The sequence below is a fragment of the Panicum virgatum genome, chromosome 5K (genome assembly GCF_016808335.1).
Source record: "Panicum virgatum strain AP13 chromosome 5K, P.virgatum_v5, whole genome shotgun sequence".
Taxonomy (NCBI): domain Eukaryota; kingdom Viridiplantae; phylum Streptophyta; class Magnoliopsida; order Poales; family Poaceae; genus Panicum; species Panicum virgatum.
Window position 1 is genome coordinate 12,961,269 of NC_053140.1, and position 27,828 is coordinate 12,989,096.

Here is a 27,828-nt window from a genome sequence, read left to right on the forward strand (position 1 = left end):
CAAGGTGCTGCACCATCTGAGTCCTGTTCTCCAGCTCCTCCTGCAACTCCTGAATCCTTATCTTCCTCGCTCTGGACTTGGCCTTCAGGGTCTTGATCTTGTCTTGAGTACCGATCATGTGCTGCTCATGGAGGTGAGCCTCTCGAGCCTTGCTCCTGCATATCGCATTTTCCTCGCGCAGCTGCTCATACATGTTGACCAAAGCTGAAGAGTAGCTGAACGAGAGGGCTGTCCTGACGTTGTAGTCGGGCATCATGTAGTTCATGTTACGGTTCACCCAATCTGCATAGGCCTGAGTGGTCTCATCCTTCAGAGGAAACACACTGTAAGGAGTATCTATGATCTCAGCACTGTGCTTCTCTGAGAACTCCTTAATGGCCTTCCTAGCTGCAATCTCCCAGGAGTCTGCCAGCTTCCTACCATAGACAGTGAGCTGCCACGAGTCCCATTCCAAGCGAGTGGGGCAAGCAGGAATCTTCACTATCATCTGACATCGCTCGGTGCCCAGCAAGCTAGACTTGTGTCCTAAGTACTGTGGGGCTCAGTGTAGTCAAACGCCCTGAGCATCTGCCACAACAGACGAGGAAAGTGGCCGGTGTGGAGGGCATTGGAGTGCGCCCAACCCTCAGCGTCCACGATCACGTGCGTGAAGCTAGCCATCTGTAAGAACACATAGCGCTAACGTAAGTGGCAGATTTTCAAAAGAACAGATTTAAACTGGCAACACAACACAAATAAATTTTCAAGAACACATAGTAAAAACATGGTGATCCGAATAAATTTTTGTGAAGCGTAACCGAAAGCAACAAAACAAACAACAACTCAGGAAAGCAAGATGCAAGATGCATGCACGTTCTAGCGTTTCTCACCCAAACAAATACCAAATATGGTATACGAGGACAATCGGTGGCACATTTACGTACTCTCCCTATATATATAGACTAGTCGTTCCTACGATCAAGGATTTTATAACGCGCTTACGTGGTTAGTTTCCTGCAGAAGAACACAGAGACAGATATATTATCCATTTCTGGACCCTTCGTGCCAGCACACACGAACGGCCCCATGTGTCCTATGCCACACGGGTAACGCATATGCAGTTTCCCACATATTCACATATACATTACCATCCACTATAGAGATGGCACCCAGACGCTCGACGCTGAATGGGCAGCGCTGCATACGTCATAACAACGTATTCACTTCCCGTACACTCGCCTTACGGGACATCAAAGGGTAGACGTGTCCCAAGGGTCACGGTCATGGCCAACCGCATGACAGGTTTACATCTCGTAACATTGCCTTACGAAATGGCCGTGATCACAATCACACGGCAAGAAATCCGCACTCCATATCAGGCGGCAGATAGCGACAGGCTCATTTGAATTAAGCCTTATCACCTCCTCGTATGCTCATCATACGGGACCCGCGCACGTATGAAACATGTGGGCTATTCTAAGGACTACCAGAATGCTTACCTTGCTTACCTCAGCGTAGGTGCGTCGGTACAGAAGTAAGGTTTAACAAAAAGTAAAAGCTGGAAGTGCTGGAATAAAATAGATACTTAGATGCCACCTAACTTATGTAACATATTTAGGGCATACGAACTATCTATTCTATTCCTTAGCGCATCTAGCGTCAACTTTTCGAAAAACCCGAAATCGTTGCAAGTTAATCACCCCAATGCAATTTAGAGCTCTGATGCCAGCTGTAGCAGCACCGTCCAAATTAAACCGGCTTAAATGCACTAACCATCATCTTAATACTTAACCCAGTTACTATGCACTTAAAACGGTGTAACCTGACAGGTTGTCGGGTAAAATCCCGATTAAACTACGGTACTCCAGGATCACAATTGCACTTAGACCCGTACGAAGACGAGCACAGGTGTTACCAGCATACATAAATCTTCAAATTAATTTACAACACAGGTTTTACATAAAAGTCTTAATACAAACGACAGAGTTTAAAACACAGCGGAAGTTTAAAACTGAGTTCGAAATACAATACGATAACTACGACGACGATAAAAGGTGAGCTCCACATCCTGCCCACCGATGTGACGCCAACCTGCCCAACCTTCACGGGGAAGACGGGGCCCACTCGACGGTCCAACCCGGAGGAAGCGGCTGTCCAATCCAGGACGCACAGACCTCCTCGAAGTCAGCGGGGACGCAACCTGCTAAAAAGGGTACAACAACAACCCTGAGTATACTAATACTCAGCAAGGCTTACCCGACTTTGGGTATACATAGCCCATTACCTAGACATGCAAAGCTTTTTGGCTCTGGAGTTCTTTTGCTGAAAGGCTGCTAGAAGTGAATCCTTACTTTCAATATTTTAGCTCCATTTAGTATACCAAGTATTAACTAAATTCGCCTAATCATCTAGAGCACACATAGTAGTTCAGATTAAAGTCTTCAAAACAACAGGTCCAACATTTCATCGCTACCTTCAATACTTATTCCACTTCTTACTACGATGTGACGCAGTGACCAAGGTTCTCTTAACCGAGAGAGACGGCGAATCGATCCGATTTAACCTTGCAAGGTGGACCTAACTCACACGACACATGTAAACCCCGTCGGGTCACGCGCGTCAACTGTTTCCATCATTACCACGGCATCTGAACTACGCCTGCTAAAACCCAGGTGATGGGCCCCTCGCGGTGAACTCCCGGAGAACCCGGAGGCGGCATCCTATCCAACACCCGCCAACTCCCACGCCCAGCGTAGCATGACGGAATTCAAATCACCGCTGTAAAGTGGTACACAGCTCACCGGTTTCGACTACCTCCTACTTCCGGTATGTGGTTAGTACTGTTCAAACTCGGTCATCAGGGCCAACAACGGTACGGTCCTCAATCGACAAAGGCGGAAGTTCATTTTATCATCTATTCCAACTCATTCCCGCCCAGTCTCCAATTCTTTTTACTCATCAACGCATTTCCAGGCCAAAGCTAAGGGATCAAGATCCTAAACTCGCGAGTGACAGCAATCACTCGACTTCTACTGAAATCCTATTTAGCAAAGCATTTCTATCGACACCTGCATACTAGTATAGACCCACGGTACCTAGGGAAAACATGCATACTATGGTTCCATTCAACTCCTAGAACATAAATGCACAATACTTAAATAAACATTGAATAATTTAAATTATGGTTATGCTCCGGGGCTTGCCTTGCAGGTCAGCGGGGTTAACGAAAACCTCTGGAGCGGGCTCAACGGCGTCCTTCTGCGGCTCTTCTGCTCGTGGCTCCTGGACCGGCTCAGCGATCAGCTCGTGGACAGCTTCATTCGTGGCGTCTACACGAATAAAAAAAATATGCCATGCACAATTAGAACACAGTGCAATGCATGAGCACCTAATGCGATGAAAAGATTAACTCAAATTAGCCTGAAGTGTTTCCTTCCAAGAACAACTACTAACAACTTTCTATAAAGAAAAGAGCATGGCTAGGGCAAACTATAAGCAAAACCCTAACTTGCATACACGATCTAGCAACACCAGGTACCAGCTCAACGTGAAAGCAATACGGCATGACACCCAAACCTTCCCAAAATTTAAAGCTGCTAACAAAACATTGAATTAGCCCTAGCAAGGTAAACGAAGTATAAATAGATCTACCCAAAAGTGCATAGCAACAGGTCATGAAACTTTTACAGTGGACTATACATGAAATGAGTAAGCCACTGCGAATTTTTCATAATTTTTAGAACCCTAGAACAACCGGTAATAAATAAACTAGGTTTAACGCAAACCGAATTTTCAGCAGAGCAAAATTGATAAAATGCATGCTTAAGGATTTTTCCTCTGAAGATCATGATTTCAGAAACCTAACAAAATTAGGTTTGAATTTTTAGGAATTTCCTGCGAATTTCTATAGATTTTCAAAGCTGCAGCCAAAATAAGAAAAAGGAAAAACATTAAAAGGGGGCTGACAGCCGGGCCCCACAAGTCAGGGAGCCAGGCCCGCCCCCTCCCCTGCTTTTGCCCGCACGCGATCGCCAGGGCGCCGGTCGGCGAGGCCGCGGCGCAGCCGCCAGCCCGCGGCTCGCCGGCAGCGGGGTCCAGCCCGGCCGCGGCCAGGGCATCCCGGCGGCGGGGCCGGCGCCGAGCGGAGCAAGGGTGGCGCAGGGGGCTAGAGCGGCGGCTCGCTGCGGCGCAAGCGGGCAGGAGCGGTGGCGCGGCGTCGGCGGCGGCGTTCCGCCGGTGCGGAGCCATTTGGCGGGGCCAGGCGCACGGGGCACGACCAGCGGAGGCCGGCGGCTGCGGGGCTCGCGGCGGTGGCCCACGAGCTGGCGCCTGGCAGCCCCGCGGCGTGCGCGCGGGGCGCGCAGGAAGTTCGCGGCGGCGCGGCAGCGAACGGCCGGCGGTGGCGTGGGATTCGGCCGGGGAAAGGGTCGGGAAGGGAGAGGAGAGCGAGGTGGAGCTCACCAAGGGCTCGATTTGGGCGGAGATGGGCCGGAGGTGAGGGCTCGACGGAGAGGGCGGAGGTCCAGGGAAAACGGCGATGGTGAGCGGTGGCGGGAGCTCAATTTCGGCCGGGTTTGGGCACGGCTGAGGTTGAGGAGAGGTTGAGGAGGGTCGGGGCGAGGTTGCGCAGCTCAGGACGTGAAGGGTTCGAGCGGGGTGGCGAGCTAGGGCCGGGAGGGCGAATGGCGGCGAGCTCTGCTCGAGCTCGGCGTGCACTGAGGAAGGAGAGGAACGGGATGGGACGGGAAGGTTCCAGGGTGCTCGCGACGATAAGGACGGCGCTCGGACGACGAGGATCGCCGGGGCGCGATCGCCGACGCATGGACGAGCTCGTCGATGGCCAGCACGTCGGTATAGGCATCGGCGCCCACACAGTGCTGAACAGGGCGAAACCGTAACGAAATCTAATGATTTGACTCGGTTTTGACCCTCCAATTCTCAAATTTTGATATAGGAACTTGAAATTTGGCCAAAGTAGAAGTTGTAGAGGAAGAGAAAATCTACAACTTTTATTTTGGGCGAAAGTTGATTCGAAGCTCCGATCAGGGGCAAAAACACGATCGAAAACGCTTAAAAGATGTTTACTAACGGACTCGATTATTGCTAATGACGGTGATTAGCCTTAATTGACAATTAAACACGCCATTAGCGTCAAAATAACACCAGGGTGTTACAAGAACCGCCCAAATTAAACCGGCTTAAGTGCACTAACTATCATCTTAATGGTTAATCAAGTTACCACACACTTAAAACGGTGTAATCTGGTCGTCTGTCGGGTTAAGGATCGAAAAAACACTAGAAGTCTCGTACGAAGATGAGCACAGATGATTACAAGCAGATAAAAGTTCTCAAATTTAATTTACAATGTGGAGTTTTACAAACAAGTTTATCTAAAATATCAGAGTTCAAAAATGCAGCGGAATTTAAATAGAAGTTTGATTTAAAAATCACGATATTATGAAGATGTGAGGATGTCACATCGAGCCCACTGGTGTGAATCCTGGTAGCTCCAACCAGCAACAAACTCCTGAAAACAGGATAACAACAAACCCTGAGTATACTAATACTCAGCAAGGCTTACCCGACTATGGGTATACTTAGCCCACTATCTAGACATACCCAGCTTTTTGGCTCTGGATTTTATTTTGCAGAAAAGGCTACTAACAATGGATCCTTACTTTCAAATTTTAGCTTAGATTTAGTATAAACCGTACCAACTAGGTTTGCCTGAATTTCTAGAGCACACATGGTAGAACAGAGAAATCCTCTGGTAACATCACAATCCAGTTCTCTTCATTCCATTCTCATTTCAAGTTCTTACTACGATGTGACAAAGAGATCAAGTCTCTCATAACCGCGAGTCACGGCGAATCGATCCGATTTAACCTTGCAAGGTGGACCTAACTCACACGACACATGCAAACCACGCCGGACCACACGTGTCAGCTGTTCCCATCATTACCACGACATCTGAACTACGCCTGCTAAAACCCAGGTGAAGGGCCTCTCACGGTGAACTCCCGGAGAACCCAGAGGCGACATCCAATCCAACACCCGCCATCATCCCACGCCCAGCGTAGCAGGACGGAATTCAAAGTATCGTCGTAAAGCGGTACACAGTTTACCGGTTTTGACTACCTCCTACTTCCGGTATGTGGTTAGTACTGTTCAATCCTCGATCAACACTGCCAACAATGGTACGGTCCTCAATCGACACAGGCGGAGGCTTACTTCCCATCCATTTCATATCTATAATCAATTTCGTCTCTACCTGATCTCCATTTCTCTTTCCTCATTGATTCATTCTCAAGCCACCTTGCCATAAGTAACAAGGTCCTATATCTCGCAAGTGATATGAATCACTCGATTTTTACCGAATCCTAATTAAGCATGGCAATACTAACGACCTACACATACTAGTAGATACTCATAGGTACCTAGGGTGAAACATGCATACTAGGGTTCCATACAACTCCTAGAAATATAAATGCACAAATACTTAAATAAACATTGAATACTCAAATTAGGGGTTATGCTCCGGGGCTTGCCTGGGATTAACACTAAGTCAGTGTTAGCATTAACAAGGCCTTGGGCCCTTCCGACCTTAGGCCGGGTCTTCGGTTGCTCCAGTTGGTCCTTCCTTCTTCGGGATGTGTTCACCAAACACCATCTTGTGGATCAGTCCCGTCAGCACGTGCTCCACGTCCACACGTTGTACGTCTAGCGTACCTAAATGATATGCAACGATGCGAGTGCATGAACATAAGGAAAACAACGCATGAGGCATTTAAAGGCATACATGGGAAGCATAGGGTCACATGAAAAGATACAAGCACCTAGAGTTGGCAAGCTAGACATCCCACAAGCGTACCATAAAAAGATAGCAAGCACATCAAGCATGGCACACAGATTCAATTGCTTAATCTACTACAAGACATTAAATTTTCAAGAACTAATTAGCTCAACACCCCACAGCCAGCAGGTGGCATATATAAATAAAGTATTTCATTTCCAAAAGCATTACTAAACTTATTTAGAAAAGCCAAGCAACGCTATAACGCAATAACTATTAACTAGAGACTTTGTTCAACTAGCAAGCAAGCATAAGCAAGTTAAATAAAAAAACGATATTCTAACCAGGTTAACATGATTTACATATGATCAACACAAATTGCTGAAATTAACCATGCAGAAAAGAACTATTTAGCAATAAACATAAAAGGAAAAGCTAGAGCTAGTAGCTAAACAAATGCAAAAACTAGACATGCATCTATAACCTGGTAGCTAAACTTTACCAGCAGGTTAAGGCATTGATAAATCATGCAACAGAAATTTACCAATATTTATTGATAACAGGAAGCATTTAATTTAGCCCTAGCAAGACAAATAGAACAAAAACAGATTTAAAAACATGCACATAGCTTCTGGGCACTAAATTTTTACAGTGAACTAAGCATGCAAAGAGTAAGCTACTGCATAAATTTCATGATTTTTGGACATCCAGAACTACAAAAAATTAAATAAACAAGCTAAAACAAGCATTAACCAGGATTAAATCAATACATCATAAAAATATTATACAAACAGTAGGTTCAATATTTTTCCTAAGTACTACATGTCAAAACAAGGATAACCAAACTAGTTTTATATTTTTCTCATACTCCTAACTCTATTTATGCATTTAACAAGCTAAAAAGGCATTTATCTAGCATAATTAAAACTGCACCCAAAATGTTGTCTATCTTATAAAGCATAAAAAGATGAATCTAATAAAATTAATTTTGCATTTTTAGCATTTTCCTACTATTTTCTACGGATTTTCAAAGTTTCAATCGATTTGGTCCTAAAACACTATTCCTATGAGTCTATGACATTGCAGAAAACCCCCTACACTTGCTTGAATTGTTGCACAAGGTCCTTCACGCGAATTTGGTGCACAGGAGGCGCTCAGGAGCTCGATTTTTGGCAAGAGAAAGCCATGCCGACTGCAGGGGTGTGGTGGGGAAGCACAAGGGGCTCACCTAGGACCGATTTGATGCAAGAGCTGGGGTCGGAGGTGGTCGGGAGGGTGCCGACGGCGGTGCAGCAGCTCGAGCCATGATGGCGAGCTCGTTCCTATGAGGGGGTGGCCAGTGAAGGTCGATGAATGGGCTAGGGAGGTCGAGGGGGATGTGGGGGAACTCACCATTATCTAAAAAAACTCTATGTTGCTTTCCCCCTCGTTAATTGGACTAGGAATGACAAAATTAAAGGATACAACTGTTACCACTTTCTGTCTAGCTACTATATACATTTCCATTTCCCTCAAATAAGTTCAGCATGACAAAGGCCGTGTTTAGTTCGAGCGCAAAAAAATTTTGCGTTCGAATCTTACTAATTTGAAGTACTAAATGAAGTCTATTTACAAAACTTTTTGCACAGATGGGTTGTAAATCGCGAGACGAATCTAATTATGCTAATTAATCCATGATTAATCAATAATTAGCGGATAGTTACTGTAGCACCACTGTTGCAAATCATGGATTCAGTAGGCTCATTAGATTGGTCTCGCGATTTACAGCCCATTTATGAAAAAGTTATATAAATAGACTTCATCTAGTACTCTATACATGTGTCGAAATATTCAATGTGACGGTTTTTTTGAAAGATCTAAACAGGGCCAAACTGCCTATGTGCAGATGCATGCACCTTTGAAGTCTTCTGACAGCAGCAACCGGTCAAGCGGGTCGGTTGTTTTCTTGAAGAAACGGCCACCGGTGCGCGTTCTCCGCTCTCCGGGGAGAGAGAGACTGCTCTCTACGAGTGCCAGTGTGGAAGCTTTCAAACAGTCGGTCGCTACTTCCAGGAACCTGGTTGTGATGACGGCATGAATGTAAGACAAGCAATCATCATGATCCGTTTGATCAGAGTTGGTACATCACACATCACCTTTGACCTGACAGGAAATCAGAAGTCCATGTCTGCCCAGTCAGTCCCCTGCTATTGGACCACAGAAGGCACAATTTCAAATCGACGTACATGTTCATATATACTGATCACTACATATTGGCGCAATTATAAGGCAGGATAATACGACAATGCTTGTCTAGAAAACATATCTTAGGCGTTGCCTTTTGTAATCTGAATGCGGGGGGGGGGGGGGGGGGGGCATGGCATGGCATGTACTGCAGCACAATACCACAGAGACCAGGATAATATCAATGTTACATGTATGATCACTGTCGAATGCCAAATTTGGCATTCAACGAGGCCGACCGGTCGGGCTGACCGGTCAGACCAGTCTAAGCTTGTAGTCCAAGTAGATTTAGAATTAGAGATAAAATTTCTTTTGTAAATCAACTCGTGAAGGGGTATGTCTTCCCCAGCCTATATATACGAAGACTAAGGCCGATTGAGGTTATTCCAAATCGAATCAAATACAATCGCATTACTTTTTTACCTCTCAAACCCAAGCTTCTTCCAAACCCTAACTTGTAGCCTGCTGATCTCAGAGCAACCCTAGTTCCACGACCTCTGACGGGTCCCTCCCGAGCTCACCGCTCTATAGGTCTACGCGAGGTCCCTACTTGCACCAGTCGGACTGCTCGGCACAACCAGTCAGACCGGTTCGGCCCAGCGTTTCGCTGGTGTTGATCGTTTCGACGGTCGTTGCGCGTTCTAGCGCATCCAAATGTGTTTGACGCGATTCTGTGTCAACAATCACCAACCATTAAAAATCAAAATAAAAACTCCACGGGGACACTCATCATGCGTATGGTCGTCACTCGTCATGAAAATTACAGTCCAACCTGTAATAACGACACTTCGCATGACAAAAGTATGTATATACATACATGTAGCTGGATTAATTGGTAAGCAAAACCATGCTTTTGACTATAATTAAGCTCGTGTGCGCTTTGGTTGCTTGGTTTCACACATTGTAGGAAACTAGGAATATATGCTTCTATTGTCATGTGCTAAGAGAGCTAAAATATGTCGTCAGGATGACTACATTGATGCTAGCTACATACAGTATTCATCATGCCCTCGTATATACATCTAGCCGGAAGAGGCTCGCAGATCCAGAAGAAAGTGTTGCACAATGCGATCAGTAATTCATTATTACACAAACACATTTTTCGATAAAGCTGAACTGTCGTTGTACTGTTTGAGTATGCTGTATCATGCGCATGCATGCCTATACTTCAGCAGCATAATCAGCCACTCATATAAATAATAGCATCTTGGTCTTCTCAGTTCAACACAGTCTGCTGCTCGGTAAAGAATGTCTTGCATCATAAAACACCTCTCCTTTTCAGAGAGCAAGGCAGCAACTGACACCAGTTTAATCTAGGACAATAGGTTCCGTCTCTCCTTGGAGCTTATTAATGTGAGGTGAAAGCCTGAAACTGAGGCCCCGAACAGAAACTGCGGCCTTTCACTCCCAATCCTAGCAGAATCACTGCATCAGTTGCCGCTGGACGCGCACCGTGCCGCGCTGACCTCGATCTCTCTCACTTCACCTGCACGCAACGCATCGCCCCCCACCCTGCCGCACACCCGATCCCACCGTCTCCTGCTTCGAACCACCCCGCTTTCTCCCCTTGCTTCCATGGACTTGCACCACCCACGCCACCACCTTCCTGCAGGCCGCAGCTACTATATATAGCACCCCCATTCATCCAACCATCCTGATCGATCGCAAGAAGAGATCGAGGCCGGAACAACTAATAAGGTTACACACCTGCATCGATCGGCACTGCTTTTCCATGGCGGCTTCTGCAATGGGCGGTCGCCTCGTCCTGCTCCCCTGCCTAGTCGTCGCCCCGCTCCTCCTCGCCGGCGCCGCCCGCGGGCACCGGGCGGCCTGTGTAACGACCCGGCTCGAGATAACGGTTAAGATCTATTTAACACTATGAGTAAACCACACCTGGGGCGACTTGTGTAACGAACCGGCCCGAGATAACGGTTAAGATCTACTCTATACTTTGAGTAAACCACACTTGCTAAATAACTCTTTTGCGCTTTCGTCCTCGCTTCGCGCAAAAGAATTGATCCGGAGTTATAGCTTCTCGCGACCGGCTATTTAACTTGGTCTGCCTCTCGTTCCGTTTCCGGTATGGGACTAACTGGGAAGTACTGTGCCGCTGCTACAGTACCCCCCCCCCCCCCGTTGAGGACTCGACATCCTCGTCGAGACATCGAACCAGTTTACCCATACGGGACAAAGGAGCAGGATCACCTCTCTTGGGCCACGTCCCATACGTCTAGTGCTAACGATCTCATGTGCCACGTCCGTGGGTTCACTGCCAGCAGCCCATGTGTGTCCGTCCACATGCTGTTGGCATCTGTGTTTCCACGCGCCGACGTGCTCATGTACGCGCACTTCTGCCCGTACGTGGCGTGAAACCGCGAGAGTATGGCTCTGATACCCCTGTAACGACCCGGCCCGAGATAACGGTTAAGATTTACTCTACACTTTGAGTAAACCACACCTGCTAAATAACTCTCTTGCGTTTTCGTCCTCTCTTCGCGCAAAATGATGATCCGGAGTTACTAACTTCTCGCGACCGGCTATTTAACTTGATCTGCCTCTCGTTCCGTTTTGGGTAAGAGACTAACTGGGAAGTACTGTGCCGCTGCTACAGTACCCGCGATGCTACCGTAGTTTTTGCTACAGTATCACGTATTCGGTCCGGCCCAAACGGGCCACGGGCTGTGACAGCCTGTTCCCGCAGTTCTACGACCACTCGTGCCCCAGGGCCAAGGAGATCGTGAGGTCCGTCGTGGCACGGGCCGTCGCCCGGGAGACCAGGATGGCAGCGAATTTCCTATCTATCTTCCACAAGAAAAATACTTACGAATCTTCCATTGTTGGAGATTCGTGCGACGGCCTGATAGCGCTAATCGCATGCGCACGGAAGGTATGTCGCGTGCACGCGGGAGCAGAGCGGAAGCAGATCCGGGTGGGAGGGAAGGTGAGCTGTCAACATGTGATTAGCTGAGGTGGGTCGAGATCTTAGTTTGGATCTCAAATTTCAATTGAACTTTTCTCACAAACTGCTAATCTATTTTCGAAACCATTTTTACTATAGTGTTATTTAGAATTAATGCAAAAGAATAAGATCCAATATCAATATATTTTGATTAGTTTTAGAAAATCAACAGTTTTCAACATTGAAGTTTGCTGTAATCAACATTTTCAATTTACTATTTCAACAATTTTTAGAAAAATGTTGAACTAGTTTATCTAAAGTGTTGAATCTAATATTTGAAAATATTGAACTAGTTTCTCTAAAGTGTTGAGATACATTTCAACATCACTAGCTTCACATTTATTTTATATTCGTTCTGAAGAAAAAGTTACTATACCAGCTTTATGAATACAACAGTGCTGAGAAAAAAAAATATAGGAAAACTTTGCCAACATGCTTAAGTGATAATGGACAGTTCAGTTTGATGAGCTCCTCATGCAGCCATGCACGTGGTTAACGATAGCTTTTTTTAAAAAAAAAAAGCAAACGACGCTTCAATAGACAACGGCTGGCTGCTTGTAACATGTGGGCCGTTAAAGAGAGGAAAAGATCAAATGCTTATTATGGGCCTTAAGTGGATATATACTGGGCTGTTATTGGATCAAAGATACACAAGCTATCTATCTACCAGAAGATAGATAGGAGCCCCCAGATGGCAGCGTCGCTGGTCAGGCTGCATTTCCATGACTGCTTCGTCAAGGTGCGTCAACTCTGCTGTAATCTTCGCTACGTTCATTTATGTGCTTCAATTTGGCGCAGCTCTGAATGCTTCTAAGCACATAGCTCCAAATGCACTCCAAACAAAAATGCACAGTGCACAACTGCAACTTTTGCTGAATAAAAGGTAGCACGCATGGTTGAATCTGTAAAAAAAAATTGCTAGCCTTTTAATTTTACCAACGACAAAGATGGCCTACCAACATCGCCCATGCCAAGTTGCCACCACTACTTCTGCTTTATGTCCTTGTGGTATTATGCCTTGGTGCCCTGGCGATGATTGATTAATTCCTTTTTTCCCCTTTGCTAAAAAGAAAATGATTGCTTATATTAATTCAAACTCACAATAATTGGCTGATGCAATAATATTTTGGGCATCCACTCAATGCATGTGCCTTGGGTCTACCACCATTGTCATGGTACACCACCAACATCTTACAACACTTCTCTGTTCTGTGTGCAGGGCTGCGACGCTTCAGTGCTTCTGGACAACAGCACCGGCATCGTGAGCGAGAAAGGGTCCAACCCCAACAGCAACTCCGCCAGAGGGTTCGAGGTGATCGACGAGATCAAGGCCGCCCTCGAGACCGCCTGCCCCGGCACCGTCTCCTGCGCCGACATCCTCGCCCTCGCCGACCGCGACTCCACCGTCCTCGTCGGCGGGCCGTACTGGGACGTGCCGCTGGGGCGGCGGGACTCGCTGGGCGCCAGCATCCAGGGCTCCAACAACGACATCCCGGCACCCAACAACACGCTCCCCACCATCATCACCAAGTTCAGGCGCCAGGGCCTCGACGTCGCCGACGTCGTCGCGCTCTCCGGCGCCCACACCATCGGCCTCTCCCGCTGCACCAGCTTCCGGCAGCGGCTGTACAACCAGACGGACAACGGCATGGCGGATGCCACGCTGGAGGCGTCCTACGCGGCGCGGCTCAGGCAGGGGTGCCCGCGCTCCGGCGGCGACGGCAACCTCTTCCCGCTGGACCTCGCCACCCCGGCCAGGTTCGACAACCTCTACTTCAAGAACCTCCTCGTCGGCAAGGGCCTCCTCAGCTCCGACGAGGTGCTGCTGACCAAGAGCGCCGAGACGGTGGCGCTCGTCAAGGCCTACGCCGACGACGTCGACCTCTTCTTCCAGCACTTCGCGCAGTCGATGGTGAAGATGGGCAACATCTCGCGAGTGATATGAATCACTCGATTTTTACCGAATCCTAATTAAGCATGGCAATACTAACGACCTACACATACTAGTAGATACTCATAGGTACCTAGGGTGAAATATGCATACTAGGGTTCCATACAACTCCTAGAAATGTAAATGCACAAATACTTAAATAAACATTGAATACTCAAATTAGGGATTATGCTCCGGGGCTTGTCTGGGATTAACACTAAGTCAGTGTTAGCATTAACAAGGCATTGGGCCCTTCCGATCTTAGGCCGGGTCTTCGGTTGCTCCAGTTGGTCCTTCCCTCTTCGGGATGCGTTCACCAAACACCATCTTGTGGATCAGTCCCGTCAGTACGTGCTCCATGTCCACACGTTGTACGTCTAGCATACCTAAATAATATGCAACGATGCGAGTGCATGAACATAAGGAAAACAATGCATGAGGCATTTAAAGGCATACATGGCAAGCATAGGGTCACATGAAAAGATACAAGCACCTAGAGTTGGCAAGCTAGACATCCCACAAGCGTACCATAAAAAGATAGCAAGCACATCAAGCATAGCACACAGATTCAATTGCTTAATCTACTACAAGACATTAAATTTTCAAGAACTAATTAGCTCAACACCCCACAGCCAGTAGGTGGCATATATAATAAAGTGTTTCATTTCCAAAAGCATTACTAAACTTATGTAGAAAAGCCAAGCAACGCTATAAAGCAATAACTATTAACTAGAGACTTTGTTCAACTAGCAAGCAAGCATAAGCAAGTTAAATAAAAAGAACCATATTCTAACCAGGTTAACATGATTTACATATGATCAACACAAATTGCTGAAATTAACCATGCAGAAAAGAACTATTTAGCAATAAACATAAAAGGAAAAGCTAGCGCTAGTAGCTAAACAAATGCAAAAACTAGACATGCATCTATAACCTGGTAGCTAAACTTTACCAGCAGGTTAAGGCATTGATAAATCATGCAACAGACATTTACCAATATTTATTGATAAAAAGAAGCATTTAATTTAGCCCTAGCAAGACAAATAGAACAAAAACAGATTTAAAAACATGCACATAGCTTCTGGGCACTAAATTTTTACAGTGAACTAAGCATGCAAAGAGTAAGCTACTGCATAAATTTCATGATTTTTGGACATCCAGAACTACAAAAAATAAATAAACAAGCTAAAACAAGCATTAACCAGGATTAAATCAATACATCATAAAAATATTATACAAACAGTAGGTTCAATATTTTTCCTAAGTACTACATGTCAAAACAAGGATAACCAATCTGGTTTTATATTTTTCTCATACTCCTAACTCCATTTATGCATTTAACAAGCTAAAAAGGCATTTATCTAGCATAATTAAAACTGCACCCAAAATGTTGTCTATCTTATAAAGCATAAAAAGATGAATCTAACAAAATTAATTTTGCATTTTTAGCATTTTCGTACTATTTTATACGGATTTTCAAAGTTTCAATCGATTTGGTCCCTAAAACACTATTCCTATGAGTCTATGACATTGTAGAAAACCCCCTACACTTGCTTGAATTGTTGCACAAGGTCCTTCATGCGAATTTGGTGCACAGGAGGCGCTCAGGAGCTCGATTTTTGGCAAGAGAAAGCCATGCCGACTGCAGGGGTGTGGTGGGGAAGCACAAGGGGCTCACCTAGGACCGATTTGATGCAAGAGCCGGGGTCGGGAGGTGGTCGGGAGGGTGCCGGCGGCGGTGCAGCAGCTCGAGCCATGATGGCGAGCTCGTTCCTATGAGGGGGGGGGGCAGTGAAGGTCGATGAAGGGGCTAGGGTGGTCGAGGGGATGTGGGGGAGCTCACCATGGGCTCAAATCGGGTGGAGGAGGACCGGAAGGAGGGGCTCGACGTTGGGGCGGAGCATGGAGCGGAGCAGCAGCTCCAGCGGCTCGGAGTTGGCCGATTCCGGTCGGGGTTAGGCTCAGCCGAGCCTGAGGAGGGGCGAGGGAGGTGGATGACAAGATAGGGCAGGTACTGGCGTGCGGAATCGAAAGGAACTGCCGCAGGGGAGGGCCGGCAGCGGCTCTGCTCGGTTCGACTCGAGGAGGGAGAAGGAAGGGGAACAGGGCGCCGGCGACTCGAGGAGGTAAGGCGCACCAGTAGGGCTTGGGGAGGATAAGGCCGAGGATGGCTAGCATGGGTGGCATAGGGCGACGGCGAGCACGCGCTTGCCGCGCGTCGAGTGGCCATGGGTGCTGGACGAACGAAGGTGAAGATATGTTTTACTCCTTTTGACTCAAATTAGACTCAACTTTGACTAGCCACAACTCAAAATTCCGTATTAAAACTTGAATTTCGGCAAAAAAGAAAGTTGTAGAGGTTGAAAAGTTCTACAACATTGATGTTGGACAAAAGTTGATTCGAGTCTTGGATTTGGGAGAAAACAGTGGTCAAAGCTCAGTCAAGATTTGAAATTTAACTAAGCATACATGATTAATACTAATGACCATGCTTAAGTGATGATCAGCGACTAATGCACAAAATTAACACCTAGGGTGTTACACTTCCTCTCGGGTCAAGCCGCACCAAAAACTGAGGCCGGAATTGCTGTAAGGATCGATGGACCAAGAGGGGGGTGAATTGGGACTTTTTCAAATTTATAAAACAAGGTAAAACAACCTTAACCTATGCAATACTAGTAAGGCTCAATTCACCAACCGGCTAGCTAAGCAAACTACACAAGCTTACAAAGATACAACTAGATAAGAAACTAAGCAAGGTAGAGCTAAGCTATGATCTCTAAGGTCAAGCACATGAATAATTGCATGAAAGTAAGTGCTTGAAAGTAAAGAGAGGGCAAGAGACAACCGGATTTTTTCCCGTGGTGTCGATGTGTTGGCACACACCCCTAATCCACGTTGTGACACTCACTAAGAGTCTTGTCACCTCCCAAGTCACCGAGACGAGGGCGCTCACTAAGAGTCTCCGTTCACCATCCCGGCGTGGTGGAGCTCAAGCCACGTACAAACTTCTTCGGGCTCCCCACAATCGTTGGCAAGCTCCGGAAGAAACACCTTCAATCACCAAGATCGCCTAGGTGCTGCCAATCACCAAGAGTAACGAGCTAAGGCCTTCACTTGAGCAAGAACCGATCACCAAGAATGGATGCACACAAGCTTCTCTCTACTCAAGTCCTTAATCTTGCTTCTTGATTGATTGGATGAACAAGTATGTGAAAGATGAAGCTCAAGGTGGCTCTCAACAATGTATGAGTATATGAATGTAGCCTGGTGTTAAGAGAGTGCAAAATGACCCATTGGAGGGGTATATATAGGCAGCTCACACGAATAGAGCCGTTGGAGAAAAGCTGCCAGAAAACTGCGTAGCACCGGTTAATCCGACGATCCTCCAATAGCCAGCGTCTGTTTAACCGATGAATGTAAACTACCCCTTCTGAAAACTAGCCGTTACAACTTGGGCAGATTAACCGACGTATCATCGGTTTAACCGGTGAGTGTAGTTGTCCACTGATCAACTGAAAAACCAAGTCTCTGGACAATTGCACCGACGTTAACTCAAAATCATCATCGGTTTAACCGGTGAGTACAACTTCAGAAATCTCTGGAAAAACCATCTCACTGGTCAATTGCACCGACGTCTCAATTCAAACAGCGTCGGTTTAACCGGTGTATAGAACTTAAATCACCCTGGAAAAAACCAACTCTGGACTAATGCACCGACGTTAAATTCAAACACGTCGGTTTAACCGGTGTATTGACTTGTCCAGACTCTGCTGACTTCGTTTAACCGACGTATAGAAAAATGAAAGCGTCGGTTAAACCGGTGTTAAAAACTTTTTTTGATTTTTCTTTTTCTGATTTGAGTCTTGAATGAAATCCAAATATTCTTGAGATATAGGTTGAAAACTACTTATTTGAACTTCTAGGAACCTGAGTGACCATATTGTGCATCCATATAGCAGTTAACAAATGTAGCATGTAGCATATAGCATGCTTAAATAAAGGTATATTTAATTTTAGTGCAATAGTGCAACAGTGCATATCACAGTTAACAAATCATAAATTCCTGACAAATAAAACATATTGTTAAAATGAAATGAATCATGTCTTTCTTTCTTTTTTGCGGGTAAAATGAATCATGTCTTTGAAGCCAAGGGCACTCTCCAATAGCTTGCAAAGCAGTGAGTTGGGGTTGTTTTCTCCTATGTAATCAACTAAGTACAGCTAGCATCACAATCATAAACAGTACAAGTCTAACACATTACCGGTTGCTCAAGGATGCTCTACACTCGCAAAGCTATACTCGATCACCATAAGGTCAAAAGTCTTCCCTTCGCGCACGCTCTAAGTTGTAACCCGGTAGAATGGCGAAATGGGGCAATATAATCCAACATCAAGCTAGAGTTTTTTTTACCACACATAATAATTCAAGGATATTTGCCTGATCATCAAGCAAGGATATTTAATCTATGCTTATTGCTTCTCAAAAACTACAAGCAAAATTTATGCTTGATCATACACAAAATGTCACGATTATCACGTCAGGGTTGGCAGATCAAAATAACACGTAATTGTGATATTTAATCATTCATACATGCACTGACTTATCATTGAAAAAATATTTTCCAAATGCCCTAGAAAATAGTGTTGCCTAACTTCTAAGACATGTGTGACCTATTCAATCTTTGGTTTCCTTCGCAGAAAGCATGATTGTTGATAGTCTTAAGTGTGGATTATAGGAGTAAAATAAGAATGGGAGTGACGGAAGACAATATATCGATCAGGAGCCTAACACACAACAGAAGTCAAATAATGAGCTGGTAGCCCTGGTATAACCTCTACCCATGCCACTTTTCTTTGGTCTACTGGTTGTGATGACAGCATGAATGTAAGACAAGCAATCATCATGATCCGTTTGATCAGAGTTGGTACATCACACATCACCTTTGACCTGACAGGAAATCAGAAGTCCATGTCTGCCCAGTCAGTCCTCTGCTATTGGACCACAGAAGGCACAATTTCAAATCGACGTACATGTTCATATATACTGATCACTACATATTGGCGCAATTATAAGGCAGGATAATACGACAATGCTTGTCTAGAAAACATATCTTAGGCGTTGCCTTTTGTAATCTGAATGCGGGGGGGGGGGGGGGGGCGGGGGGGGGGGGGGTGCATGGCATGGCATGTACTGCAGCACAATACCACAGAGACCAGGATAATATCCATGTTACATGTATGATCACTGTTGAATGCCAAATTTGGCATTCAACGAGGCCGACCGGTCGGGTTGACCGGTCAGACCGGTCTAAGCCTGTAGTCTAAATAGATTTAGAATTAGAGATAAAATTTCTTTTGTAAATCAACTCGTGAAGGGGTATGTCTTCCCCAGCCTATATATACGAAGACTAAGGCCGATTGAGGTTATTCCAAATCGAATCAAATACAATCGCATTACTTTTTTACCTCTCAAACCCTAGCCTCTTCCAAACCCTAACTTGTTGTTCTTCCTGCGTCTCGACGACGTTTGAAGGCGTTCTGAGTAGCCTGCCGATCTCAGAGCAACCCTAGTTCCACGACCTCTGACGGGTCCCTCCCGAGCTCACCGCTCTATAGGTCTACGCGAGGTCCCTACTTGCACCAGTTGGACTGCTCGGCACAACCAGTCAGACCGGTTCGGCCCAGGGTTTCGCTGGTGTTGATCGTTTCGACGGTCGTTGCGCGTTCTAGCGCATCCAAATGTGTTTGACGCGATTCTGTGTCAACAATCACCAACCATTAAAAATCAAAATAAAAACTCCACGGGGACACTCATCATGTGTATGGTCGTCACTCGTCATGAAAATTACAGTCCAACCTGTAATAACGACGCTTCGCATGACAAAAGTATGTATATACATACATGTAGCTGGATTAATTGGTAAGCAAAACCATGCTTTTGACTATAATTAAGCTCGTGTGCGCTTTGGTTGCTTGGTTTCACACATTGTAGGAAACTAGGAATGCTTCAATTTGGCGCAGCTCTGAATGCTTCTAAGCACATAGCTCCAAATGCACTCCAAACAAAAATGCACAGTGCACAACTGCGACTTTTGCTGAATAAAAGGTAGCACGCATGGTTGAATCTGTAAAAAAATTGCTAGCCTTTTAATTTTACCAACGACAAAGATGGCCTACCAACATTGCCCATGCCAAGTTGCCACCACTACTTCTGCTTTATGTCCTTGTGGTATTATGCCTTGGTGCCCTGGCGATGATTGATTAATTCCTTTTTTCCCCTTTGCTGAAAAAGAAAATGATTGCTTATATTAATTCAAACTCACAATAATTGGCTCACGTTCTTGATGATGCAATAATATTTTGGGCATCCACTCAATGCGTGTGCCTTGGGTCTACCACCATTGTCATGGTACACCACCAACATCTTACAACACTTCTCTGTTCTGTGTGCAGGGCTGCGACGCTTCAGTGCTTCTGGACAACAGCACCGGCATCGTGAGCGAGAAAGGGTCCAACCCCAACAGCGAGATTGAAACGAACATGGAACTATTTATGTCATTTCGAGTGATTTTAGTGATCGAATGACAACACAACACTTGAACTAATATGATTTTTAAGATGACCATTCTTAGGCTTTTAGATTCAAGTGATGACAAAAAAAAAGAGAAGATAGGCGTAGCAAGGCCCGAAGGACCGCCCCTACGGGGGGTTCCGCCCTGAAAGCTCTTCGGTCCAAAGGACAAGAATTGAAGAGACCGTGAAGAAATCCAAGTCAAAAAAATCAAGACAGAGATACTTCAGTAGCACCGGAAGAACCGATGCTATAGGCATCGGTGCATCCGATGATTGTCGGATGATCCGATGGCCTGGCTTTTGATGCAAGTCCGTGAGGCACCGGTTGAACCGACGGATCCACGAAAGGCATCGGTGCATTGGGCATACCTTATTCCATAGACGATGTCAAGCGCACAGGAGAAAATCCTTCAGCACCGGTTGAACCGGTGATGCATCAGTGCATGCCATCGGTGTAATGACGTCAGCAGAAGTATTGAGTACTGTGAGTGACCGGTTTAACCAATGGCTAAGCATCGGATGAACCGGTGGTCACTGTGTCAGCTGACAGAAGCTCAACGGCTACTACGGGTCTGAGAGTGACCGGATGAACCGACGCTACCCCAGGCAGAGGCATCGGTTCATCCGGTGATACGCAGATTTTCTGCTGACCGTTGGAGCAACGGCTACAAGACTTGGTGGCCTATATATACGTCTCACCCCGGCCATTTGAAGATTGCTAGAGTTGCTGGACATCACACACACACCCAAGAACATCTCCAAGCCATACAAAAGCATCAAGATCATATCCTTAGCCTTTAGCACACTTTGAAAGTGTTGTGTAAAAGATTAGCTCTTAGTGAGGGAGTTTGAAAGGCCTTGAGTCTTTGTGCTGTGGTTCTCTAGTAAACTAAAACAAGAGCTTGGTGCGCCGGCACCTTAGAGCTTTGAAGCTCGCCGGCAACATCATCGACCCTCCGACTTGGTGTGGAGAGGCGACAACACTTTGTGCGGGAGACGTGGAGACCCCCATCCTTTGTGGAGAAGCTCCTTAGTGGAACCCGGGGTCAATGTGACCGTGATTGTGTTCACGGAAGAGACTTGGTGGCCGAGTAGCAATACTCTTAGTGAGTGCTACAACAACGTGGATGTAGGAGTGCTTTTGTGGCTAACCGAACCACGGGATAAACACCCGCGTCAAGAGTTTGCTATCTCCTATCCCGCTCTTTAAGTTTCCGCATTTCATACTAGCAATTTGTATGCCTTTACTTTCATAGAGTAGTTTCTTGATAGGAAAGACTATAGATTGCTAAATTCTTTTGGGATAGGGGTTTCACACTAGAACAACCTAGTTGCACATCTAGATAGCATGTTTTAATTTAAGTTTTGTGCAAACTAGTTGGAGCCATAGGTCTAAGTTTTTATTAGTGCCTAATTCACCCCTCCCCTCCCCTCTCTTACCCTAGAGCACCGATCACTTTCACTCTGCCAGAGGGTTCAAGGTGATCGACGAGATCAAGGCCGCCCTCGAGACCGCCTGCCCCGGCACCGTCTCCTGCGCCGACATCCTCGCCCTCGCCGCCCGCGACTCCACCGTCCTCGTCGGCGGGCCGTACTGGGACGTGCCGCTGGGGCGGCGGGACTCGCTGGGCGCCAGCATCCAGGGCTCCAACAACGACATCCCGGCGCCCAACAACACGCTCCCCACCATCATCACCAAGTTCAGGCGCCAGGGCCTCGACGTCGTCGCGCTCTCCGGCGCCCACACCATCGGCCTCTCCCGCTGCACCAGCTTCCGGCAGCGGCTGTACAACCAGACGGGCAACGGCATGGCGGACGCCACGCTGGAGGCGTCCTACGCGGCGCGGCTCAGGCAGGGGTGCCCGCGCTCCGGCGGCGACGGCAACCTCTTCCCGCTGGACCTCGCCACCCCGGCCAGGTTCGCCAACCTCTACTTCAAGAACGTCCTGGCCGGCAGGGGCCTGCTCAGCTCCGACGAGGTGCTGCTGACCAAGAGCGCCGAGACGGCGGCGCTCGTCAAGGCGTACGCCGACGACGTCGACCTCTTCTTCCGGCACTTCGCGCAGTCGTTGGTGATGATGGGCAACATCTCGCCGCTGACCGGGGCGCAGGGGGAGATCAGGAAGAACTGCAGGAGGCTCAACGGCAACCACTAATGATGAGGAGCTAGATTGTTGGGTTGTGCGCTCATGGCTCTCATGAGCAATAATTGTGTACGTGATGGTTGTGACAATATTTGGTTAAAATAAACAAGAACGGTTTAACACTGAATGTGTAATAACCTTGCACTAGCAGTGCGTTGTTACGGACCGCGGGTAATATAAATTTTACCTGGATCTACCTGCAAGGCTGCGACTATCCACTTTGTGCACTTTCACTCTATGTAAGCCATGCCATGACCGCGTGAGGCATTGATTGTCCAGATTCCGATTGGAATTTTGATTGATTTGTTTGGGTTCCTATTAGGATTTCGATTAATTTGTTCGTGTTCCGATTAACGGACTAAATAATCATTATTCCTTGCATTGCTTTAGTAATAGTAGAGATAGAGATTATTACTATGGGACAATATTCAAATACTTTCTGATCCTCTGTCACGAAATCTTGGATAAATGAGAGATGTAAATTAACCGTCTCTATGACATGCAGGTCCATCTGAATCACTAAAAGTAAGTCAGTTGACTTTCCGGGTATTGGCATTCAATCTTTTCCATGAACTGCTCGATCTAAAGGGTCGCCATTCGCACAAACACTCTTTATTTCAATTAGTAATACTAGTAAGACACTAAGACCCACATCTAATTTATTTCTGAGTGCAACGGACGTGTTCATGCATGCTCTATGGATCTAGAAACATAGCGCTTGTTTGGCAGAGTTTCAACCCTAGAATCCGATCCATGTAGGATTTACAGTTGAGAAAGTATGTTTTACCTTCAGAATTCATCACCAAATCTGAAAACCAACCCGAACTCAAGAACCAGAAATCTTGCATACCTCAACTTTCAATACCGGTCAAATTACCCCCCCCCCCCCCATCGTTTTGCTTATCTAGCAATAAGGCCCACATATATATCCCAGTCCACCTCATTGAACATGTGGCAGTGGACCCTACTTGTTAGGAATTAATTCCATCATCTTCCTCTCTCTCCTCCCTCCCCACTCTATCTGCTACCTCCGAGACAACGCCCGTCGTGGTGGAGCGCTCCTAGGCGACACCAACAGAAAACAGGTGAAATCGACGGGAAGCAAGTAAAATCGACCATGAATTGGCGTCCGGCCACCCTAGCTATGATTGAGCATGTCGCCGGGGCTTTTCATGCCGCTGGGGGGAGGGGGCAGTGGTTGTGCTTGTGGAGGCGGAGTGGTCATCGACATATCGGAGGTGAGGCCGAGATTGCAGAGGCGGCGGACTAGGTGGGGATGGGGCGAGCTGAGACAAAGGTTAGAGGGCTGACATGTGGGTCTTATTGCTACATAACCAAAACCGCCATAGAATCTGCTTTGAAATGGTCAAGGAGGGTAATTTGAATGGTATTGGAAGTTTTGGTATGCGAGATTTCTGGTTTTTTGAGTTCGGGGTTGTTTTTCAGATTCGATGTGACAAGGGCAGGGAGTAAAACAAACTTTTCTCTTTACAATTGGTAGTGTAATATATAATAAAATAAAGTAGTTTAACTAGACATTTTTAGTTCAGAACAAGACCAAGAGGGCTCATCCAGCCCACATCTCCAACCCCAAAAAAGATCTATATATGGCTAAAATAACTAGCCCTTGGAATTATTGGAGTTCAAACTCTGCCATGTAGGCCTAGAATAAAGTCTATTATATATAGGATGTAAATGTTTTATAAGCTATCAGTATGGTCACATGCACTTTACACAATCAACTTTTTCTTTTTTACAAAACCATATATATATAATAGTTCGGAGCCTCGGGAACAATAGAATATACTAGAGTGTCTGCATGCATGTCAGGGGTAGAGAGAAGAAAAAGATAAATGATCTTAGCACATGCATGCATACATGAGGAGCAGGAAGAGAATGGATAGGTGTGTGTATGCACAGAACTTCAAACATAAAAAAACATTGTAGTTTCGAAATCAAGCGTCCAAATCAAAATCTGGTGACATGGTTGCACTCATTTCAATAAAAGCTTCAAAAGAAGATCCTACATCACTATGTTTCAATGATATATCTTTTCACATAAGAAAATACCTTGTAGTGTATTCTAATTTGCTTATGACTTTTGCAAAAGTTGCTTATAGCTTTACAAAATGTTGCTTGACTCGCTTGAGTCCAGTTAAGTGGATATTGATATATGTTGATACTGAGAAGATAGATTGGATGGTGTGATTAGAGGATGATGGGAAATAATTATGTTGTGGTAGATGGATATTTATTGCACAATCAGTAATAGAAAACTTTAGCAAGTCAATTGAGCATTTTTACTAGCTTATGTTGGTATTTTATATTCTATATAAACAATTTATGTGTTTTTAAAAATATTGTCGAAACATAAGCAAGTGACATCTTATTTTGAAGATCTTTTTTGAAAAAACACAGTGTGCGATTAGAATTTGAATTTGATAGCTGGTTCAAGAGCTACAACTTTTTTAAGTTCTGAAGTTGTTTGCATGTGTTGTTGTGGAAGATAAAATTTCCCCACTTCATTTGAGCCATTACCGCTGAATCAGAATTCAATACGCATGTACCAGACAATTCAACATGGTGTGGTCTAATCTACTTGATGTGTTCGATGCAAAGGGTGGTAGATAGAAATAAAAGTACGGCCGGCTGTAGTGACGTTATTACCTTATATGTATACATGATAATAAGCTAGCTAGAGACATGCATATATATGGTTGAACTCGTGGGCCATTTATCCGGTTATTATTATTAGTAGGGCACCGTACGAGCTCCCAGTCCGTGGAACGGAAAAGGTCAATCATCCAAACTGGGTAAAGTTATTAGTTAGACAGTTAGTTATCGTGCAGGGTCAATCTCGATCACTCATGCCGTGCGTCCCTGTCAAAGAAAGAAAGGTAGTTATGATCGCGTCAAGTCTCTTCATCATTGAGCTTGTTCATAAGCTTAACCTTATCAATCATCATCATTTGAGGCACAAGCAGGCTCTAGCTCCCTCTAGGTCATCATGCTCCTCCAGCTCTTTGCAAAATGCAAACGAAATGATGTGTTCCCTCCCTTCGTTTTACTTGCAAAGCACCTAATTTTTTTTTCATGTATAGTATGATTATAGCCATCGATACGTAGGTCGTTAAGTGGCAAAGAAATGGTCGCATTTTATTTATAAATTTATAGAAAAGAATTAGCATCTATAATATTAAATAAATATACTATCAAGTTATATATGGATGATTTAGTAAAATAACTAATTTGATGTTTTTGGTGTTAATTTAGGTTAGAGAAGTTTAATTTACTTAAAACAAAACTAAAATATCTTACTAGAACCCGCGGAGTAGTGACAATTTTGTTCCAAAGGAAATGAAAGTGCAACGTTTAACCTTTAGAGAGTGTTAAATCATCACCCCACCTTTGCAGGTTATATGATCTTTATTTAATGTATAGGCGAGAAACTACATGGTGCTGATTTAGAGGAAAAAGAAAGTTTTAGGAAAGGCACTGCACAATACCTACTGGGCTACTAACCAACCGTTCAGCTAGTGTTTGGTTCATGGGTATATTTGTAATGGACGTTATATTAACAAGCAAGATGGTGACTTACTACGTTTTCCCTTCATAAAACTCCAAACTTATCTTTCTCGCAAAAAGTAATTAACTTTCTCAAGCCAATCAACAAAAGGTGAGATTAGCACTATATTAATAATTATGGAAGAGCTGAAGAAGATAAACCCTTGTCCTAAGATCAGATGAGATATAGGTCCTTCCAGTAATAATGCCTAGCTAATAAGTAGCTATAGATCCTATGTGAAAATATGATTGACGCCCATCTCAGGAGTCAAAGTGGTCTCCCCAGATTCCACGGCGAGTGTGCCCATCAGTGGCCGGTGGAGCAGGTAAAAAGACCAGTACAGGTACAGCCAGATGGAAGCAGACGATTGCAAGAGTTGGTTACGATAGGCAGGCCCCATGTGGCCATGTAGTTGGTACACTGGTGCCTGTAGCACCCTCTGTGCTTACATGATTGTGTACTTTAGTTTACATTTAATTATCATGCATTTAGGGCTATGAAAATTTTAGATTGTATATGTGGAGTAGCTAGATCCTGATGCGATTTTTCTAAATGATTTAGGGCTATGAAAAGGCTTTGTTGATGTTGAGTCGTCCAACTTCTTTCCGTGGCTCAATGTGTTTGAGTTCGCTTTGCCTTCTTTTTTGAGTTTTAGAAAGTTGGAGTTGGGGTGGAGTCGTGTAGTTATATGATCAATTTATTAAACTGCTTGATGAATATTCGCGATGCTTTTTTGCAATATATATGAAAGCTTGATTTATCTTAATTTGTTTTTTTTACTATTTATAAGCTGGGACCAGCCGCCTTTCTTCTCCGTCCACATTTATTTAACTAATATTGACCCACGTAAAAAAGTATATCCCATGTAAGACGTATAACTTGCTTAAACTTCAAAATTGCTATTACAAGGGCACAAGGCTAACCAAGCCTTTTTATATTGCTATATTCACTCGCTGCAACCTAGTCTTCTTTGTAAATTCTTCATCCAATGGCAAGCTTGCCAGCACAGTTTCATATGTTCAGCGCACGCGCGTGATAGCGTAAAGTGCTGTTAAATTTCCAGAAGCGGAGAACGAAGCAAGTTTTTCTGACCATACCTTGAGCGAACAGTTTCCCATCCCATTACATCTCTTGGAAGCCAAGGGCGGCAGTCTCCAACAGTCAACAAATTAAAGTAGTGGTCCTCTTCATGTTCTCTCTTCTGATCTACGATCGACTAATTGCAACTGTGGCATCATAACAATATGTCTCATCCATCATTGTTAGCTTAACCTTTCCAGCCTTCTATGCCAAGGGAGCTCATTACATTAATACACACAGTAATTCTGTTCGTAATAACTAAATAAGGTGGCGTCGAAAGTCTTCTATGCGTGCATGCTCTAATCATCAAGTGTATTATTTAGGGGTGGTAAAGGGTCTTGAATGTTAGCCTAGATAATCTAAGGGTCGGGTTTAAAATGTCCGGGCTCTTATTTTATTCAATTTTGAACTAAATATATATAAGGATCAAGTTGGATTGTGAAAAGAGCAGTATACCACTCCTATGTAATCACCGAGAGGAAAAAAAATGCTAAGCTCAAATTGGACCTTATAAAAAAGTGAAATGAGCCCAAAAGCGTTATCGAATACACATAGTAATTCAAAGATATATACTATTTT

At 45.2% G+C, this 27,828-nt stretch overlaps 1 protein-coding gene across 2 annotated transcripts; it reads left to right on the top strand.

Annotated features, from left to right (window-relative positions):
* Positions 1-10,693: 10,693 nt before the first annotated feature.
* On the top strand, positions 10,694-22,731 carry LOC120706435 (peroxidase 72-like). Of its 2 annotated transcripts, XM_039991092.1 has the most exons (4): positions 10,694-10,818; positions 11,671-11,777; positions 12,646-12,693; positions 13,174-14,028. In XM_039991092.1, exons 1-4 carry the CDS (start codon positions 10,728-10,730, stop codon positions 13,897-13,899), a joined length of 972 nt encoding a protein of 323 aa, XP_039847026.1. In that variant the 5' UTR covers positions 10,694-10,727; the 3' UTR covers positions 13,900-14,028. The 2 variants fall into 2 exon arrangements, with proteins under 2 accessions (XP_039847026.1, XP_039847027.1); XM_039991093.1 differs by lacking the exons at positions 10,694-10,818; positions 11,671-11,777; positions 12,646-12,693 and adding an exon at positions 21,942-22,731 and having other exon boundaries at positions 13,084-13,266.
* Positions 22,732-27,828: the final 5,097 nt, after the last annotated feature.

Excerpts from the sequence above, each read along its gene's own strand:
- LOC120706435 (XM_039991092.1), top strand. The coding sequence starts at position 10,728 with ATGGCGGCTTCTGCAATGGGCGGTCGCCTCGTCCTGCTCCCCTGCCTA. Across the intron at positions 10,819-11,670 it reads CGGCGCCGCCCGCGGGCACC|CGGGCTGTGACAGCCTGTTC; the intron begins GGGCGGCCTGTG and ends CCAAACGGGCCA. Across the intron at positions 12,694-13,173 it reads TCCATGACTGCTTCGTCAAG|GGCTGCGACGCTTCAGTGCT; the intron begins GTGCGTCAACTC and ends TTCTGTGTGCAG.